Here is a 17,268-nt window from a genome sequence, read left to right on the forward strand (position 1 = left end):
TTTGGCTGGTAACAAAAGTACTGAGTGGTGTGCACAAAGGAACACATGTCCATGAGTACAGACTCCTTGTAAGAGCTGACTCGGTCCTGACAGAGTAGGCCTGGGGGCAGAGTGGGGCTGGAGACAGAGCAGGGCCAGGGACAGAGCGGGCTTAGGGACAGAGCAGAGCCAGGGACAGAGCGGGGCCAGGGACAGAGTGGGGCCGGGGATGAAACGTGGCCAGGGACGGAGTGAGGCTGGGGACAGAGTGTGGCTGGGGACAGGGGGGCTGGGGACAGAGTGGGGCCGGGGACAGAGCGGGCCTGGGGACAGAACATATTCTAGGAAGGCTTCATTCAACCTCTGATCCTAAACAATGGGGTCAGAGCAAGGTGCTTCTCAGAGCGAGGGCACCACAAGTAGATGAGTGAAGAAAGATGAGTAAACAAAGATGAGCGAAGAAAAGATCAGGTTACACCTGGGTACTTATACCTTTGCATAGCACGTTTAAATTGGCCTCATTCTGTGTCCAAAAAGCTACAGATGGCGTGAGGCGGCGAGCAAGGCACATGTCCTGGCTGCTCCTACAACACAGGTGCTATGTGGTTCGTTACTACATCTGGAGTTTTGCTCAGCTGAGCCACACGCCCTAGAGCCTTAGTGTTCCCGTCCCATAGTTAGAAAAGCCAAGGTTCTCCAGAACAGTCTGCCCCAGGTCACTCAACCAGTTCAGGGGACATGTTACACTTTGATATTCTTAATTATTTTAATAAAGATTATATTTTTACAGAAAGCTTGAATGACTAGATCTATTCTTTTATTTATATATATATATATTTTTTTTTTTCACCTATGGGAAGACTGCCTATCCTTTTTTTTTTAAATACCAGACAGCACAGACTATATGAAGACCAAGCGCTAAACCTGCTGACAACAACCGAATGCCCAAAGCCAAACGTCCCGTTCAGTCATGCAAGGGCTGCCGATACCGTAGATGGCTCTAAGCCCTTAGCTTCTTCTTGTTTCCTCTGGCTTGGGGCCGTTTAATTGCTCATTTGTATCTACATCAGATTAATCAAAGGAATCAAATGTTTAAGAGTGGAAGGAGAGAGTTCAGCTAGGGCACTGAATATTGAACATAAATTACTGAGATGAGACCATCTGAAGTAAACATCCTAAGATATGATGCACTGGGCCCTAACCTCTCCCGTTGACAAATGTATCACAGCGATCCCGGACTTTTGAGTAGTTACACAGCTAGAGCCCACTCCTCCACTGTTGATGGGAGTGTACACGATACACCATTCTGGAAAACAGCTTGGCAGTATCTTTTAGAACAGGAGCTTACCAGAGGACCCAGCAGTTGCACTCTTGGGCATTTATTTACCCCAGAGAAATGAAAACTTCCATCCACGTGTAAACCTGTGTGCGATGGTCCAGTGTCTCTCTTTGTAACAGCCAAAACCTGAAAATAACCCCACTGTCCTTTACTGGGTAAACAGCTAGCACACTAGGACATATCCATACCATGAAACACTACTCAGTAATGAAGAGGAAAGAACTATTGATGGATCTCAAGGGAATTACTGCAGCGTAAAAAGGTTACAGAGCATGTGATCCCGTTATGTAACATATTTGAATAACAAATCACAGAGACGGAGAACAACAGATAAGTGGTTGCCAGGGGTTAGAGATGCAGTCGGGGTTGGGTGTGAACAGGAGGTGTATCAGGAGGGTGATGGCAACGAATCTGTAGGACTCTGTATGTTGAAAGTGGTGGTGGTAACGTGAATATACAGACGATAACAGTGCACAGAGCTGACCACACGCGTGCTTGCACACACGAGTGTGTGCACACCTGTGACGCTGCTATAAGCTCTGTGGGGCACAGCAAAGTCACTTCCCGGCTTTCACAGTGCACTGTGGTTACACAAGACATGACACTGGGGGAGGCTGGGAGAAGGGGCACGTACCTCCTTGTCCATTTCTTTTTTGCCAACTTCCTGTGAACTGATAATTATTTTGAACTGAAAGCCAAAAAAGGATAAGATGGGAATATGCTTGCAGGTATCACATACATGTATATGTGGGGGTAGAAATGGGAAAGGAGGAATGTGTAAATCATTTTAGACGATACAGACCCATGAGTCATCAGCAAAAGCACAGCTGAGAAGGCCAAATTGAAAGTGGGGGATCACCTCGTAGAGAACATAGCACAGGATGGTGGGATGGGGGGAGCTGAAAGGCTCTGAAGCTCCAGAGGCTGGGGGCACTCAGAGAGCTAACGTGTCCCATCCCCTGGACAGGCATGCCGGGGGGAACAGAGACAGGCCCTCTCCGAGAGGTCAGGAGGAGGGAGTGGGATCTGCACAGTGACTGCCAGTGAGGACAAGAGTCCAGTTAGAGGGCAGCTGGTCGATGCAAGGAACAGCACACACCGTCAGACAATCTTCCTGAATGAGGTTAACCAGCAGATGCCCAATTCACTCTCCAGCTCCACCAGGAAAAGGAGAGAAAGGAAATCCGGGTCCTTTAAGCAGAGGGCTGACTGAGAAAGCACTGGGTCCATTTTCAACATAGTCTTGGAACAAACTAGGTGAAGGCCAAAGTAGGGGTGGCCCCAAGAGCTCCATCCCCCAAGGAGCTACTGGGCACCTGCTTCCCTGGAAACCCTCCCTGACCATGGTGACCACAGCACAGAGTCCGCGAGGGCTCTGGACCTGCTCCCCTGGGGAGAGGGAGCACTGGCCCGAGCATAAAGAAAGAAGTCTGCTTGCTTAACTGTAGGCATAAAAATGAAGCCGGGCGGGTATGCTGTGACCCACAAAAAAAAAAAAAAAAAAAAGGTCACCAGGTGGCTGGGAGGCCTTTATTTTTGAGTTCTGAATAAAATGAAAGGTTCCTCTTTTCCCAAGCATTACCCCAAACAAAACCTTGTCCCAGTTCAGTGTAGAAGTTTGCAGAAACAGAACCAAAAGGCTTCTTTACTTAAACCCAACGAGAGACACAGCCCGATTCAAATGGGAATGGTCTTCCCTGGGAAACCAAGGCTTTCAGGAATCCAGCAAACAAAACCAACTCACGGCCACTGAATCAAATCCAGAAATTAACTCTGGCCAAGAACACCGTACCACCGCCTGGTTGCCTCAAATAACCCACAAACTTCAAAGGTAATTATCAATTAACTCAGGACCTCATTTTGAGAACAAAGTATGAAAGGATGAAAATAACGATGCTTGTGCTAGATTTGGAAATGGAAATATGTCCCTCTATCACTGAATCTCAGAAAGGTGAGCTAAAAATAGACATCACTTATTCCTCACGCTGACAGAGGCTATGCTGAGTCTGGAAGGCAGGCTAACTAGCGAGATACAAAGATAAGTGAGACACAGTTCTAGTCTGCAAGGAACTTCACATCCACCACGAAAAACAAATGACTGAAACACAGAACACACATGAAAGCCGAAGTACGCTTCTCCACCAGCCATTCGGCCTTGTCTGGGCATGTGACGGCTGCCAGGGAGACACTGGGAAGGGGTGAAGGAGTGAATAAGTGATTCAACAGCGGGAAAAAGCCTCAAGAGGAAAGGAAGGCAGGTAACACAGGACTAATAACAGGCAAGGCATGGTCAGAGTTGGTGTGAATAAAATGCTGAGAGATTGGGGGTAGAAGACAAAATGCAGGAAGGGAAAACTTCTCTTAAAATGAAATCCAAATTCATGTTCGGCGAATCAACATTCTTGTCAAATGCTACCTCAAAGACACGGTCACACGCAAACAATGAATCACGGAACACTACGCCAAAACTAACGAAGTACTACACGGTGACTAATATAATAAAAAAATAAAAATAAAAACACTGTCAAAAGGAAAAAGGAGACTATCAGTCTTCCAGCCTTCTGAGGTAAAGCATCTCATGAATTGCTTCAGACGGGGGAAAAAAAAAAACACAACAGAACTCGGAAGGGTCCCAGAATGCTTCCAAATCTGGGTTTAGGGATGAAACTGAGGCTAACACCTCTATCAACCATCTTCTGCATATGACCTCAAGGTAGAAAATACTTCCTCTCTGATCTCGTCACAGGAATGAGAATTCTATAGTCCATCCTCTGGGGTCAGGAGAGCAAGGAGTCCAGAGGTCTCGCTCAGAATCGAAGTGCTTGGTCGGACACAGCGTGTAACCACCAACCCCCTTCCAGGTGGGATTCTTAAGAAGCATTTCCAAGCTAGCCCTGAACCGACATCACCTTTAAAGTTGGTTGTTAATGAGATCAACTTTGATTATGTGCTCATCAGTGGGCCAAAAATTTACCGCAAAAAGGGGAGGGCCACAGCTGTGCTCCGGACCAAGTGAGAAACCAGCACGGCTGGGCACCTGGGGCTGAGGAAGTTAACCTGCACGCCGCCGGGAGAGCCTGTAACAGTTAACTTCCAAAAAGCTTCGTGTATTTGCCTAACTGAAAAAGACAACCTGCTTTTTCTCTCTTCTTCTATGTAATTTTAAATTTTATGATCTGCTTAAGAAAGATTAATTCAGATAGCAGAGATCTTTTAGCAACTTTCCATCCCTCTGATATGTTAAACTGTTTAGTAACTTCAAGCAAACAGGTATTTCATTAGTAGGACTACCTCTCCTTGCCCTTCTGTCACTTTTCATCTCGTTTTCAACTAAATTTGTTCTAAACGGATCTAAGTTTTCTCAATAACCAGTTTCAAAACACGATGACTGAAGAAATCATTCCTCCCCGCATAAAACCTACCAAACACCCCTGTGGGTCTTTGGGCATGATGAATGCAAAACAGACAAAGGAGACGGGGGAGAGTTCTGGAGCTGGGCAGTAAAAAATGAATGTACTCAGACAGTGGCTGGGGCTAAAAATGAAGTCCAAGCACAAGGCAGGGAAGAACCGGCAGCATTCCATGCCTGTGGGTGGCCGGCCTCCAGTGGCTGCGCTCCCAGCCACCTTGCCTGCAGGCACCCCCCCGCTGGCCACCGGGGGCACCCTTCCTCAGCCTCCTGTCACTGAAGAACCAAGTCAGGGTCAACATGCCAGTTTCTCTGCCACTGGGACAGTTCCTCCTATAAAAACGAAAGAATTAATGTACTGAAAATTCTCGAATTGTAACAGGGAACCACTTCACCTTTAAACCAGATTTGAGGTCTCCTTAGTCTACCAACTTCATAACTTCTGGAGGTTCCCATGGTCTAAATCAATGAAAACAAAATGTTTTCGCTGTTTCATAAACTGCCAGGTCTAGTGACAAGACAGACCCTACTGCTTGAAAACTGGAATGTTTTTATTTTAAGATTTTTTTTTTTTTCTTAAAAACGCTACTGATGTTGTAAAAAAACCAGTGAACACAAACTGAGTCTCTGGGGGACAGCTTTTGTAAAATGCTTTCCTTCTAGCTTCCTTTAGTTTCTGCTTTTTGAAAACTGTAACCAAGTTGAAAAGGTGATATAAATCATAAAAACTGCTTCATGTAAAACGTCTTCTCTGTCCTAAAGGCAAGCTAAATCTTTACAAATCCTGCTAAAGAATATCACTAGGCATGTCACAGAGACAGATGTCAGATTGCCAACACGTGGCGGCAGTTCCTCTCTCTCCAGCAGCACAGGCCACCCGGGGCCCTGGCAGCCCCTACAGCCCTAGCCGGCCCCTGCGGCCCCCACCGGCGGTGCCTCCCTCGGAGGCGGCTGCTCAGAGCTCCTCACTGCTGTCTGTCTGTCTGCCGCAGCTTAATGAGCAAAGGCACAATCTGCTTTGTCACGCCATCACCTTCTCCCTCTCAGCTTGGGGGTTCAAATGCATAAGATAAAGAGAAGTTAACATATCCATACTGAGGAGAAAGAGGGAGAAACACACAACCGCACCACATGAGGACAAGTACTACAGCTGGTACATGTAAAGAAAGTTCCAGAAAGTGCGAGGGAAACCACTAACTCTGCCTGGGGAAGTGAAGGGAAGCAGTACGTCCAAGTTTCGGGGCTGTCAGAGCGCCACAGGTTTGGGGACACTATCCTGAGTACAAGGGGCTACAGAAAAAGCGGAAGCTGGCCACGAGGATGAGGAGAGGTTTCAGGCCGGTGCCCCATATACACAGAGTCCCTGGCGGTTCAAAGGCAAGGCTATGGCCTGGTCGGATTCATACTTCTGGTGGCAGTGCTGCGGGAGACTAGGGGAAGAGCTGCCAGGGGCAGGAAGGCTAGCTCGTGGTTCCGGCTTGAGTGGAGCAGAGTGAAGAACTTACAGCCTGCCACATCTGTAACCAGAAATTCTTGTGGACAAATGTAGCATTTGTACGTCTCCTCAGAAAAAACCCAGTTTCTCTGTAGATGCTGTGGACTTTGTAGCTAGGGCATTATTAAGCACAGGCAAAGCAGCCAGCGGCGCTGGTTTTCTATTCTGACGGCCACCCAGGCTCACAAAGTGCCCGCTGTTGCTGCAAGGGCTGCTCAGCAGAGGATGGCCGAGCCCACCAGCAGCCTGGCTGGAGCTGAAGCACAAGGTCTCGGGGCTTCGTCTGCCACACGGGCTCAGAGAGTTTCAGAGTAAGAGGGAAGTGTGCTCTTCTGGGAGCCAAGCTTTCAAGTTACAAATGGCCTGGTTGAAGACTGACTGCCCAAAATCCCAGAACTGGCAGTGAAGTTCTTTCTTTCTGAACACATCTATTGGATCCTGATCTCTGATGCCCATCCCATGTTTCTCCGGCAGCCTTACTCTTTCTAGATCCTTCTTCCCAGCCTATGTCTATAAGCTTTCATGTGTTCAATTCCAAATTACCTGGAGAGGCTCCTCAATTCCAATTTATAAAAAGCTGTGAAGTAGAGAATTTTTTCTTCCTTAGAAATAAGATGCAGTAAAAGTTGACATCCTTACTAGATTTGAAGTCCCTTTTTTTTGTCAAGAGCTACAGGAGTTTCTTGAATTGTAACTTTATGTGATTCCTACTAAGAATAACACACACGAGAGCATAATTAGTACTTCCCTATTTTTCAGATATCAATTTACATTATCTCTTAGAATGAGGTAAGTGGATTAACAAGAGCATATCTATGACATTAGCATTAATATTATTATAGCCATGTTGGCTTTGGTAATTTAAATTTAATATTGCATAAACTTCACTTTTATCAGAATCTGAGAGTAGTCACACAGTCTGATATAATCAGAACGCAACCATGATGTTGGCTACATGACAGACTAACACACAGAAAGGAAACCCAGCTCTGACCACAACATGCAGGTCGTTTACTGAAGCTAAATGGACATGCTCTGTTCTCTCTCCAAGTTAAAGGCAGCTCCTTCAGCCCAACATTTCCCTGCTCACCAGCTACTCCACACGTCTCATCTGCCAGCCCAGCCCTCAGGGGTCCGCTCCTGCAGACACATAGGCGTCCAGCTCCCCTGGCAGAGGCATGGCTATGCTTGTCGGGCTAGAGGCTAGGAAGACCAGTGAGAAGCCTAGTGCACCCCCCTGTCCACGCTGGCCCGCTCAGTGCGAACGGGCTACACCTCATCGCTGGCCACCTCTGGTCCACTTTCTCATATCACAAGCCCACACTCTTCCCAAGGGGTTCACAGAGCCTTTCAGACCCACACTCCGTTGTGTCTCCTAACGCCTTACCTCCTTGACGTGGCTATGAAAGGACACGGACATGTCCAACAGGATCTTGCGCTGCTCCACACGCCGAACAAAATCTTGTATCCGGTCTTCAAGCTGATGGGCAGCCTGATAAATCTCTTCTGGGTCACATTCCCCGGTCTGAGCCAGCTGTTCTGCCGCTTCTAGTAATTTATCTGCGTTGGTATATGTGTTCTGTACAAGAGAAAATCCAGAAAAACAGAGGGTGAATTAAAAAACAAAACAAAACAAAACAAAAAACCCGGCTGGGCATCTTAACAGACTGCAACGGAGTCAGTTTGGGATATTCCTGATCATTTCTGTAAATCCAACAGAAAAAAAACGATAGGAAGAGATGACTCTAGCAGTTCAATATACCTCTATCAGCAGCTTTTCCCATTACTGTTCTAGATCGTTCAACTCTGCACCTTGTGGCAAAGCCCTTCTGTCTACAGCAGTGGTGGGGTATCTGTAGGCAGCTTCTGGCTGTCCCATGACTCACAGAGGACCTTTAGCTTCTTGCTGCTGCACGACCAGCACAAGTGCCCACTTCACTTTCCCTTCCAGTCTTGTGACGGAATGCAGAGTTCCAGTTTTGTTTTTCAGTATGATGTACGATTTTATAATTCCCCAAGTGCAAGTGGAAAGATGAGGTTGCAAATACAAGCTGCTGTCTTCTTAACATGTTTCTGCTTATCGGTAATCCATGCTTATCTTTTTTCTACGTAAGGGGACATATTTCTTGAGAAAAAGGAAATAAACATAAGCCTTTAAAGAGCTGAAAGTTATGTGTAAATAGGTATCAAAAATACTTTGAAAATTACTCCATTTTAATTCATGATAAATGAAAGGCTGCAAATGGTTCCACAGATAAAAGAGGTGTGTTAGAGACCTGACTCTGTTCGTGGAATTGCTGGAGAGAGGGCTGGCTGATGGGGCCCAGGCACAGCAGAGACAGGCGGGAGGGCTTCGGTGCAGTGCGAGAACACAGGGAAGGCCTCCTGGGGAGGCCCACAGAGCAGGCTGCTGTCCCTCTGGGAAATAGGTGGAGTCCTTCATCCTTCTCCAACATGTGAGTCCCAAAGCTGAGCACAGAGTGGGTGTCTCATCAGTGGCCCAGACTGTGGGGTGGTGCCCTGCAGAGAGCCTGAGCCTGAGGAAGGACGAGGATGCTCCTGCAAGGGCAGCCTCCCACTGGGGAGACTGGTCACATCCAGGGACATCCATTTACTAAGCCAACAGGTTAAGGATAATGAAAGGCAGGGTCCTCACTTCAGAGAAGGAAAAGGAGAAAAGCTGAGTTACTGTGGCATTGGACTGTAATTAGAGGTATGAGTGTGGACACATGGTTTTCACAGGTGTGTGAACATGCACGTTCGTACATACACACACACATCCTCTCTCTCCCTCTGTCCCCTGAGAAGGCCCAGGAGCAGCTATGGCCCAACAGCAGTAAGCATGCTTAGCACCCAGATTTCCACCTGTAATCATCATTCTCCGCTACAAGGAACCAGGACTCCTGGAGATACGGCTGATTCAAGGGGTGGGGGGACAAAGTACAAGATGAGGCTGAAACACCTTACTGTATCCAAAAGTAAGGAAATGCTCAAGAACAATGTGGGTAGGTCAGGACACAGAAAGCAGCTTGAGAAGGCTCCCACTGGCCAAATCAGGGACAATCTGAGAGTAAACAAAGATAGTAACAGTATAATCCACCAAATACAACAGGAAACCATGAGTACATACAGACATAAATAAATAAATAAATAAAATTGGATGAGGAACAGGATATTTATAGAATTTCAAAGTAGCTCCCCACTAAGTGCTTAACAATTACAAAGTGGGGGGAGACTCATGTTACAACGGAGAAATGCGGCAGACACCACTTTAACCTAGAAATCAAAGGGAATACCATACATAGCGGGACGAATTAAAGTCAGGTGCCGATTGGTGGGAGGGCACAAGAAGGACGCGGCAGCCCTGATGTGCCTGCTGAAGACGTACACACAACCGGAACCTACTCCTGACCAAACGTCAGACAGACCCGGAGTGAGGAGCATGCTCCAAAACAACAGGCTTGGAACCTTCCAAAGCGTCAGGTCACCAGAGCTTAGGAACCACCAAGGACGTGCTACAAACTCAAGGACCTCTGAGGCGTGACAACAACGCCACGGGGGCTTCTGCACAGGGTGCTTTCGCCGTAAAGGACATCGCGCAGTCTGGGGGCTGGACGGTAAGCCCGCAGCAGCGCTCACTTCCTGATTTTGACGGGCACTGTGGGCGTACAGCACAATGTCCCTTCCTGGTAGGAAATACAGACTAAAGTCAACAGCTCAAGGGAGAGTTAAGTTCTTTGTGCTGTACTTCCAACTTCCCCGCAAGTTTAAAAAAAAAAAAAAAGTACAGCAAGTGTAAATACGGCATGATAGGTATGAGATGGTCTCAGGAAGGATGGTCCTGATGCACGCGAACAGAGCGCCGGGCACCCCAGGCATCAGCGTGGGGGCAGAAGCCGTCCACCCCTGGGCACGCTGTAAGTGGAGGTGCACTGTCCGCAGAGAATTTAAAAGTGTCCATAAAAACCAACAAAAAGTCAGTCTATTCCTTCATCATCACCACAGGCTGCACTCCGACCTCTGCCTGCGCCACAGCCACGAGCCCTGACCGGCCCTGGGTCTGATCCTCAGCACAGCCCCTCCCACAGCTAAGGAAACTGAGGCCTGCAGGGCAGTCACTGGGCTCGGAGGACAAGGTTGTCGGGAGGTGGGAGCAGGGCTCGGCCCGGGTCTGAGGGTGGAGCCTGTGCCTACGCCCCACCCCCGCCCCACACCGTCCTGTTCAGCTCATGGGACTCCCGCAGACGGGGTTTCAGGCAGCACAGTTCACGCGCGGCTGCAAGGCACACTCTCCACTGTCTCGCCCTGCCAATCTGAACAACCGTTTTCAGGGGACTTTTCTTTTTGGTATTCTGCACTATTAACTGAGGATCTTTCAGAACTCTTTTCAGAAATGAGTGAAGACATGTCAAAGAATCCAATCCCTTAAAATACACTAATAATGGCCAAAGTTGGAAAATGCATCTATGTATGTTTTACATGGTCTTTGGAAACAATTACCTAGAATAATCTGAAAGTGCTGTCCATTTCCAATCTGACAGCAGAACTAACAGAGCAGGTAAAGGGCTGTCTGTATACTTGATGGAATGTACTTGGAAGCTAAATTAGAACAGTCTCTGCACGGAGCAGAGACAGTGAAATGGCCCACTTCCGAAGGGCTTTGTGACAACAGAAGCACGTTTTCTAAACGTCTGCTCTCCATCCTGTGCAACTCTGGACCTCCATATCCCCCAGGCGCAGTCTGGCACCCCGCCAAGGAGGACGGCGACAAGAAGCCCTCCACATACAGATATGGAACCTCTCGGAGATCCTGGGTGCCGGGGAGGGAAGACTCTCACAGCAGAGGCCTCAGTTCCAAAACCAGTCACATCACCGACCTGGTGCCCCTGAACCGCAGGCTGTAGAGCATCTCGGCCTTATGGACGGATGAGGGGGGAGCTAAACTAGGAATGAGAATTCGAATACTGTCCTGCCAAGGGAAAGGATTAGGGTGCTATTAACAACAATAAAAAGTAATGACAGAAAATCTTGGAACAGGAGCCTTAGGAGACATGACAGCTAGATGCAATGTGGCATCCTGGACGGGGTCCTGGAATGGGGGAAACTCAGGAAATCTGAACGGAGTAGGGCTTCAGTTTATAGTAATCCATCAATGTCCGTTAACTCTAACAAATGTACCCTACTAAGAGTAATCGTAGGGGAAGCTGGGGGCGGGGTATGGGAACTCCCTGTATCATCTTCACAACTTTTCTGTAAATCTAAAACTGGTCTAAAAAATAAAGTTTCAAAGCATATGTGTTTATACAATTGACGCTTAAACAACACATTTGAACTGCACGGTCCATATATACGTGGATTTTTCTTTGATGAATACAGTATTGCAAATATACTTTATGATTTTATTAACATTTTTTCCCTCTAGCTCACTTTATTGTAAGAATACAATACATATGACATATAAAATACGATAATTGGCTGTTTATGTAATCAGTAAGGCTTTCGGTCAACAGTAGGCTAATAGATAAGCTTTTGCGGGAGTCAAAAATTATACCCAGATGTTTGAGGCCTGGCTGGCTCAATTGGTAGAGCGTGCGACCCTTGATCTTGGGATTGTTAAAGTGTGGGCCCCATGCTGGGTGTAGTAATCACACAGAAATAAAATCTTTAAAAAAGTTATATGTGGACTTTCAACTGTGGTGGGGGCGGTGTCAGTGTCCCTAATCCCCATGTTGTTCAAGGGTCAGCTACCTGTGTGTGTATGTGTATGCAATATATACACACACACATACACCTTTGGAATAATCCTTGAGTACTTTCCACAATTATCTCAGTTAGACTTTCCCTCCTGAGAGGCTGGCTCCTGGGCTCCCCGGTGCAGCGCCTGGGCACAGAGAGAGCTCTCCTTGGGAAGCTCAGCTATCAGCATCGAGGGCTCTTGCCACAGAGGCTCTGCACACATGGCCGACAAAGGGTCTCTGACCATCAGGGGCTCAGGCTGAGGTGACTCTTCTGGGGATGATGGCTTTATGGAGGAGACCCAGGCTTCCCCCCGCAGAGCCTCACCCAGAAAACACGCTCTGCCTCTCTGGGCAGAGGCACGAAAGAAGCTAAGAGAGCATCATGCTTTATGTAACACACACACATTTTTTAAGAGCTAAATCCTATATTTTTATTGTCACCACAGCCATGAAGTCGCTTACCTCTCATGTTTGCTAAGTAGATCGGCAGGTCATATTGCCTCCCAGCACTGAACATTTTGTTTCCAAAAGCTTTTCTACCTCTTTGCCAGCAGGGAAGGCTATTTGAGGCATATGTGAGTTCGTTCCAAACGAACAAGTGCATTTTTTTAATTTTTGGAGGCACTACACAATATTTACTTAGTCCTACCTCTCATTTTACACTTGGGAGAAAATGAGCCCGCACAATGGATTCCATGGCTTTCCCTGGGCCCCGAGGAGGGGCTCGTGTAGCCAGGGCAGCATGTGGGGGTCTCTGAAACCGACGGCCTTCCTGTGAGCAGAGCCCAACCTGGATCCTTCTGCCACAGAAGATGATAGATTTCCACGTGCTGAGGAGCATACTGGTTATAAATGGTGACTCTGGAGCCCCTGGCCTGTGCCCCGCAACAGCTTTACCACAAAGATGGTGAGGAAACAAGGCACAAAGGGGAAGTGACTTGTCCTAGTCAGTCAGGAGAGCTAGGATTGTTCAAACAACAAATGCCCAGGCCAGGGTTCCTCTTGCAAGGGAAAATTCAGTACTTATTTCTACTTAAGAGGAGGTGGTGTCAGGAGGCTGTTTTAGAGCCTGAAGATACCAGACTTCTCCTGCCTTTGGCCTGCCATCCCGTCCCCAAGGGCATCTCTCTGTGGGCCCAGTTCCTCATCTGAGAGGTGGGCCCACATTCCCTGTGAGGAAGATTAAAGGAGATACAAGAAAGGCCAGGCCCGGGTGGAGGCGGAATAGTTTCCTCTTCCTGGAGAAGTAAATTAAAATTGCCTAAGTGCTAGGACTCAGGAAACTGTGCAGGGCAGATCAGACCTTCCCTTCTCTACGGATCCTTAGCTGCTCTGGTCTGGGACCAACAGAAGATGGCCAGAGGCTACATTGAGACAGAATCTAGTGAAAAAGATAGGTTTTCTTGATCTTAGAAAACACAGGAGAGGAGGAGAACATAAGTATTTCAAGGAATGATTACTTCTATTCCATTTGCTTTGTTTAAAAAAACAACAGGCCGAAGTCTGCATATAGAAAGCTTTCAAGGTACTTTATACTAACGTAACAGTAAAGAATGATGGGCCAGTACTTCTACAATCTGTATTAAAAACCCCAGTGTCCTGAGGCGCCTGGGTGGCTCAGTTGGTTAAGTGTCTGCCTTTGGCACAGATCATGATCCCAGGGTCCCCCACATCGGGCTCCCGGCTCAGTGGGGAGTCTGCGTCTGCTTCCCCCTTTCCCCCTACCCCTTGCTTGTGCTATCTCAAATAAATAAAATCTTAAAAAAAAAAAAAAAAACCACACCCAGTGTTTTGAATCATTTAAAAGGCCCATAAACTGCCAGGGATCATCTTTTCTTTTCTTTTTTTTTTTTTTTTTAAAGATTTTATTTATTTGACAGAGACAGCCAGCGAGAGAGGGAACACAAGCAGGGGGAGTGGGAGAGGAAGAAGCAGGCTCCCAAGAAGAGCCTGATGTGGGGCTCGATCCCATAATGCCAGGATCATGCCCTGAGCCGAAGGCAGACGCCCAACGGCTGCGCCACCCAGGTGCCCCCCAGGGATCATCTTTTCATCCACAAAGGGAAAGCACAGGACACAAGCCAGCCCCCCCCCCCACACACACAGGTGATACAGAGCTGAAACACGCTACAGCATGATAAAACTTGCGACACAAAGAGCAGACGTGACAAAGTCTGTATGGTGCATACTTAGGTACAGCAAAACAGTGACTACTGACTGTCATCTGTAGGTGTTAGCATTGTACCGGAGAAATAATTTTTTGGGGGGGAGGGAGTGGGGAAGGTTCCAGGCAGAGAATCAGCACTACAAGCACCTGCTGAGTGCCAGGCATAGTGTCTACGTAGTCTCGTCTCAGCTACCTGGCGAAGGTAGGAATTAGGTATCATTTTACAGCTAGGGAAACTGAGGCTTGGGGAGACGGAGGAACTTACCCATGGTCATAAAAGCAGTGAAGGCATTAGGACATTTAAGAAGTGTCTGTGATATGGGAAATTTGATATCTTGTAAGCACATGCCAACCCAAAGGAAATACTTGATAGTAAACATTGGGCCAAAATTCTCCACTACTAATTTATTTAAAAAGACAAAACGCCGCACCTTATATCAAAAAATGAACTTATTGCAAAATGGCAGCCTGTGCTAGAGAAGCAAGGATCTATTAACTGTGGCAAATCAGAAATTTAGGACATGCTGCACGCAAAGCCTCCACAAAGGAGGACAATGAGCTCAGGAGAGACCAGGGAACTGGAGAACAGGCCTGATTATCTTCTGCAAATCTTGCCCAAATGGAATGTCTCCTGCTTTCCTAAATGCCACACTTCTTTATCCTGGAAGACAAGATAATTACATGGCACATATAAAAAGTTGTTGACAGAAACAGCTTCATGGAGAAGGCTGTCACAATACGTTACATCTTGGGAAGGTGACGTGAATCTCAGGGGACAGGCAGACAGGAGAGAAGGCAGTGTAAGCACTCGCCGGATCCAAGCCCGTGGGAAGATGCCACGCCAGAGATTTACTAATCATATTCAAGAAATCTGTGCTCACGAAACCAGCTTCTTCCTTGAACCAGAGTTTTGTGGGCTTTATTCTACTGGCTATTGTAATCATAGCTTTTTAAATCTAAAAAGGAATGTTAACTTGAATATTTACTTAGAAGGTAAAAGAGAAAATGCCTGCAAGGAGCATCTGCCCTGCCAACAGTCAGGTGCAGAAAGCTTCTGTGGGGAAGCCCGCATTTCTTCCTTAAAGCTTGTGCATGGAAATGGGACATGGTTGCACAGTCACGCCCTGTAATTCATCAGCCCGGATCTGTGCAACGGGAAACAGCTACTCACAATCACTGTACAGAATAAAGAAGGGATGGATCTTCAGGTTAGTAGAGAGGACGTTCTTGGCTCTGTGACACTGCATGCCACACGGATCTGACTGCGTCCTGACGGCGACCGTGGCGCTTGAAACAAAGCCCCGGGCCAGCGGCTCCTGCAAGAAGTCTCGTGCCCTGAAGAAGTTTCGCCAGGCTGCGCAACTCGCTCCCACCAACTTAATCTGACGTCTCCTCAGGTTCCTCCTTCCCAGAACACCAGCACTGTTCTACACAATTAACCTATATTTAGTACGTGTTAAATGAATCCAGCCATAGGACTTTCACCACTTCCTTCTCGTGTCTGTTACTTCATCATATGCCACAACTCGCTGTTTTGAAGAAGCTGATATTAAGTGCATTAAATAAATGGCTAATTCTAGATCTCTAAAGACAATTTAGAATTGATTTTACAAAGGACCCTTCAACATGCAACCCTAAGAAACAAACAACCTTAAGCAACGGCGAAAAGGAATTTTCTTCTCCCTAAACCCCCAAATTTGTTTTACTTTTTTTTTTTTTAAAGATTTTATTTATTTATTTGACAGAGACAGAGACAGAGACAGCCAGCGAGAGAGGGAACACAGCAGGGGGAGTGGGAGAGGAAGAAGCAGGCTCACAGCAGAGGAGCCTGATGTGGGGCTCGATCCCATAACGCCGGGATCACGCCCTGAGCCAAAGGCAGACCCTTAACCGCTGTGCCACCCAGGTGCCCCTGTTTTACTTTTGTGAATATGTTTCAGAAAATGAAATACGGCTCCTGATTAAGCACTAACACTACCTCTGCTCCCATATTTAAGGGATCCTGTCCAAAAGATAACATCAATCTAGAATAGAAACTTGGTTCTCTACCACGAGCACTTCTCCTGCGATTTGCTTTGCCAGAGAGCAGTCAAGGACGGGGGCGGGCAGAGGGAAAGGGTGGTGAAGGTCACTGCGCTGGGCCTCACTCGCTTGTGCTGCAGCAACACTGACGCTATGTCCCTTGGGAAAAGCCAGAGAACTTCAGTGAAGGAGGCTACAAACAAGATGTAATCTTGCCTCGATACCAAGGCCGCTGTTTGTCCAGACCAAGGCTGCTACACAAGGTTTTCAAAAGCCAGACTCCTTATGGAGCCATCTCATAGTCAAGACCTCTTCTGGCTTAAAATACTATAAAAACAGTCTTGACGAAACAAGGCAGAGGGGCCAGAAGGAGAAGTCCACCCTATGTCTTCAGGTCTGATGCACCCCCCCTTCATTTTATCTGTGGCTGGGTCTCCTCACACAGGGCGGTCCTTCTACCTCCGCGGCCTGGTGGTGCACTCCGAGGCAGAGCGAGCTTTTAGAACTAGCCTGAAATGGTTCACGGGCATTCTGTGTGATCTGAAATGTCCCTACACACATGGCCGACCATGCACTAAACTCTAGACCTCCATTACCAACTACTTGAAGCCCAGCACATAACAGTTGTCGCCACATATTTGTGGACAGGAAAGGTCAGAGATTTTCACTCTACAGCGAGGGGAAGGATGGAAGCGGCCGGGCCTCAGTTCACGGTCAACGATGACGGACAGCCGAATGCCTACTCTGAGCCACGGCAACCGCAGCATACCTGCTGGCAGAATGCGCTTCTGAAGCCAACTGGTGGCTCAAAAATACAGAAGAATCAAGCGGCATTCTTCAAGAGAGGGGAGGGCCCATAAATATTGAGGGCCCGAAAGAAAAGAACAAAGGCATCCTGAAGATGCCAGGAACAGAGGTCATAATTGGAAGGCCCAGGTCATGCCAGTGGATGAAGGACAGCAGGAGCGATGGTTGGGGGACACGTGGGGCTGTGGTCATGCTCAGGGTGGAGCTTGGAGCCCGCACCCATGGCGGGTGGCAATGGAGAGAGGACCCCAGAGAGGGGAGGCAGGCAGTGTGCACACAGCTCCCCAGCCTCCAGCCTTGCAGGCCACCTGG

At 47.7% G+C, this 17,268-nt stretch overlaps 1 protein-coding gene across 1 annotated transcript in view; it reads right to left on the reverse strand.

Annotated features, from left to right (window-relative positions):
* The window catches only part of TRIO (trio Rho guanine nucleotide exchange factor), a 347,159-nt gene that overhangs the window by 145,030 nt on the left and 184,861 nt on the right, over positions 1-17,268 (reverse strand). The window contains 1 exon segment of the mRNA XM_034657080.1: positions 7,610-7,801. Coding sequence (XP_034512971.1) covers positions 7,610-7,801 — 192 coding nt within the window.

This window comes from Ailuropoda melanoleuca, chromosome 3 (genome assembly GCF_002007445.2).
Source record: "Ailuropoda melanoleuca isolate Jingjing chromosome 3, ASM200744v2, whole genome shotgun sequence".
Lineage (NCBI taxonomy): Eukaryota > Metazoa > Chordata > Mammalia > Carnivora > Ursidae > Ailuropoda > Ailuropoda melanoleuca.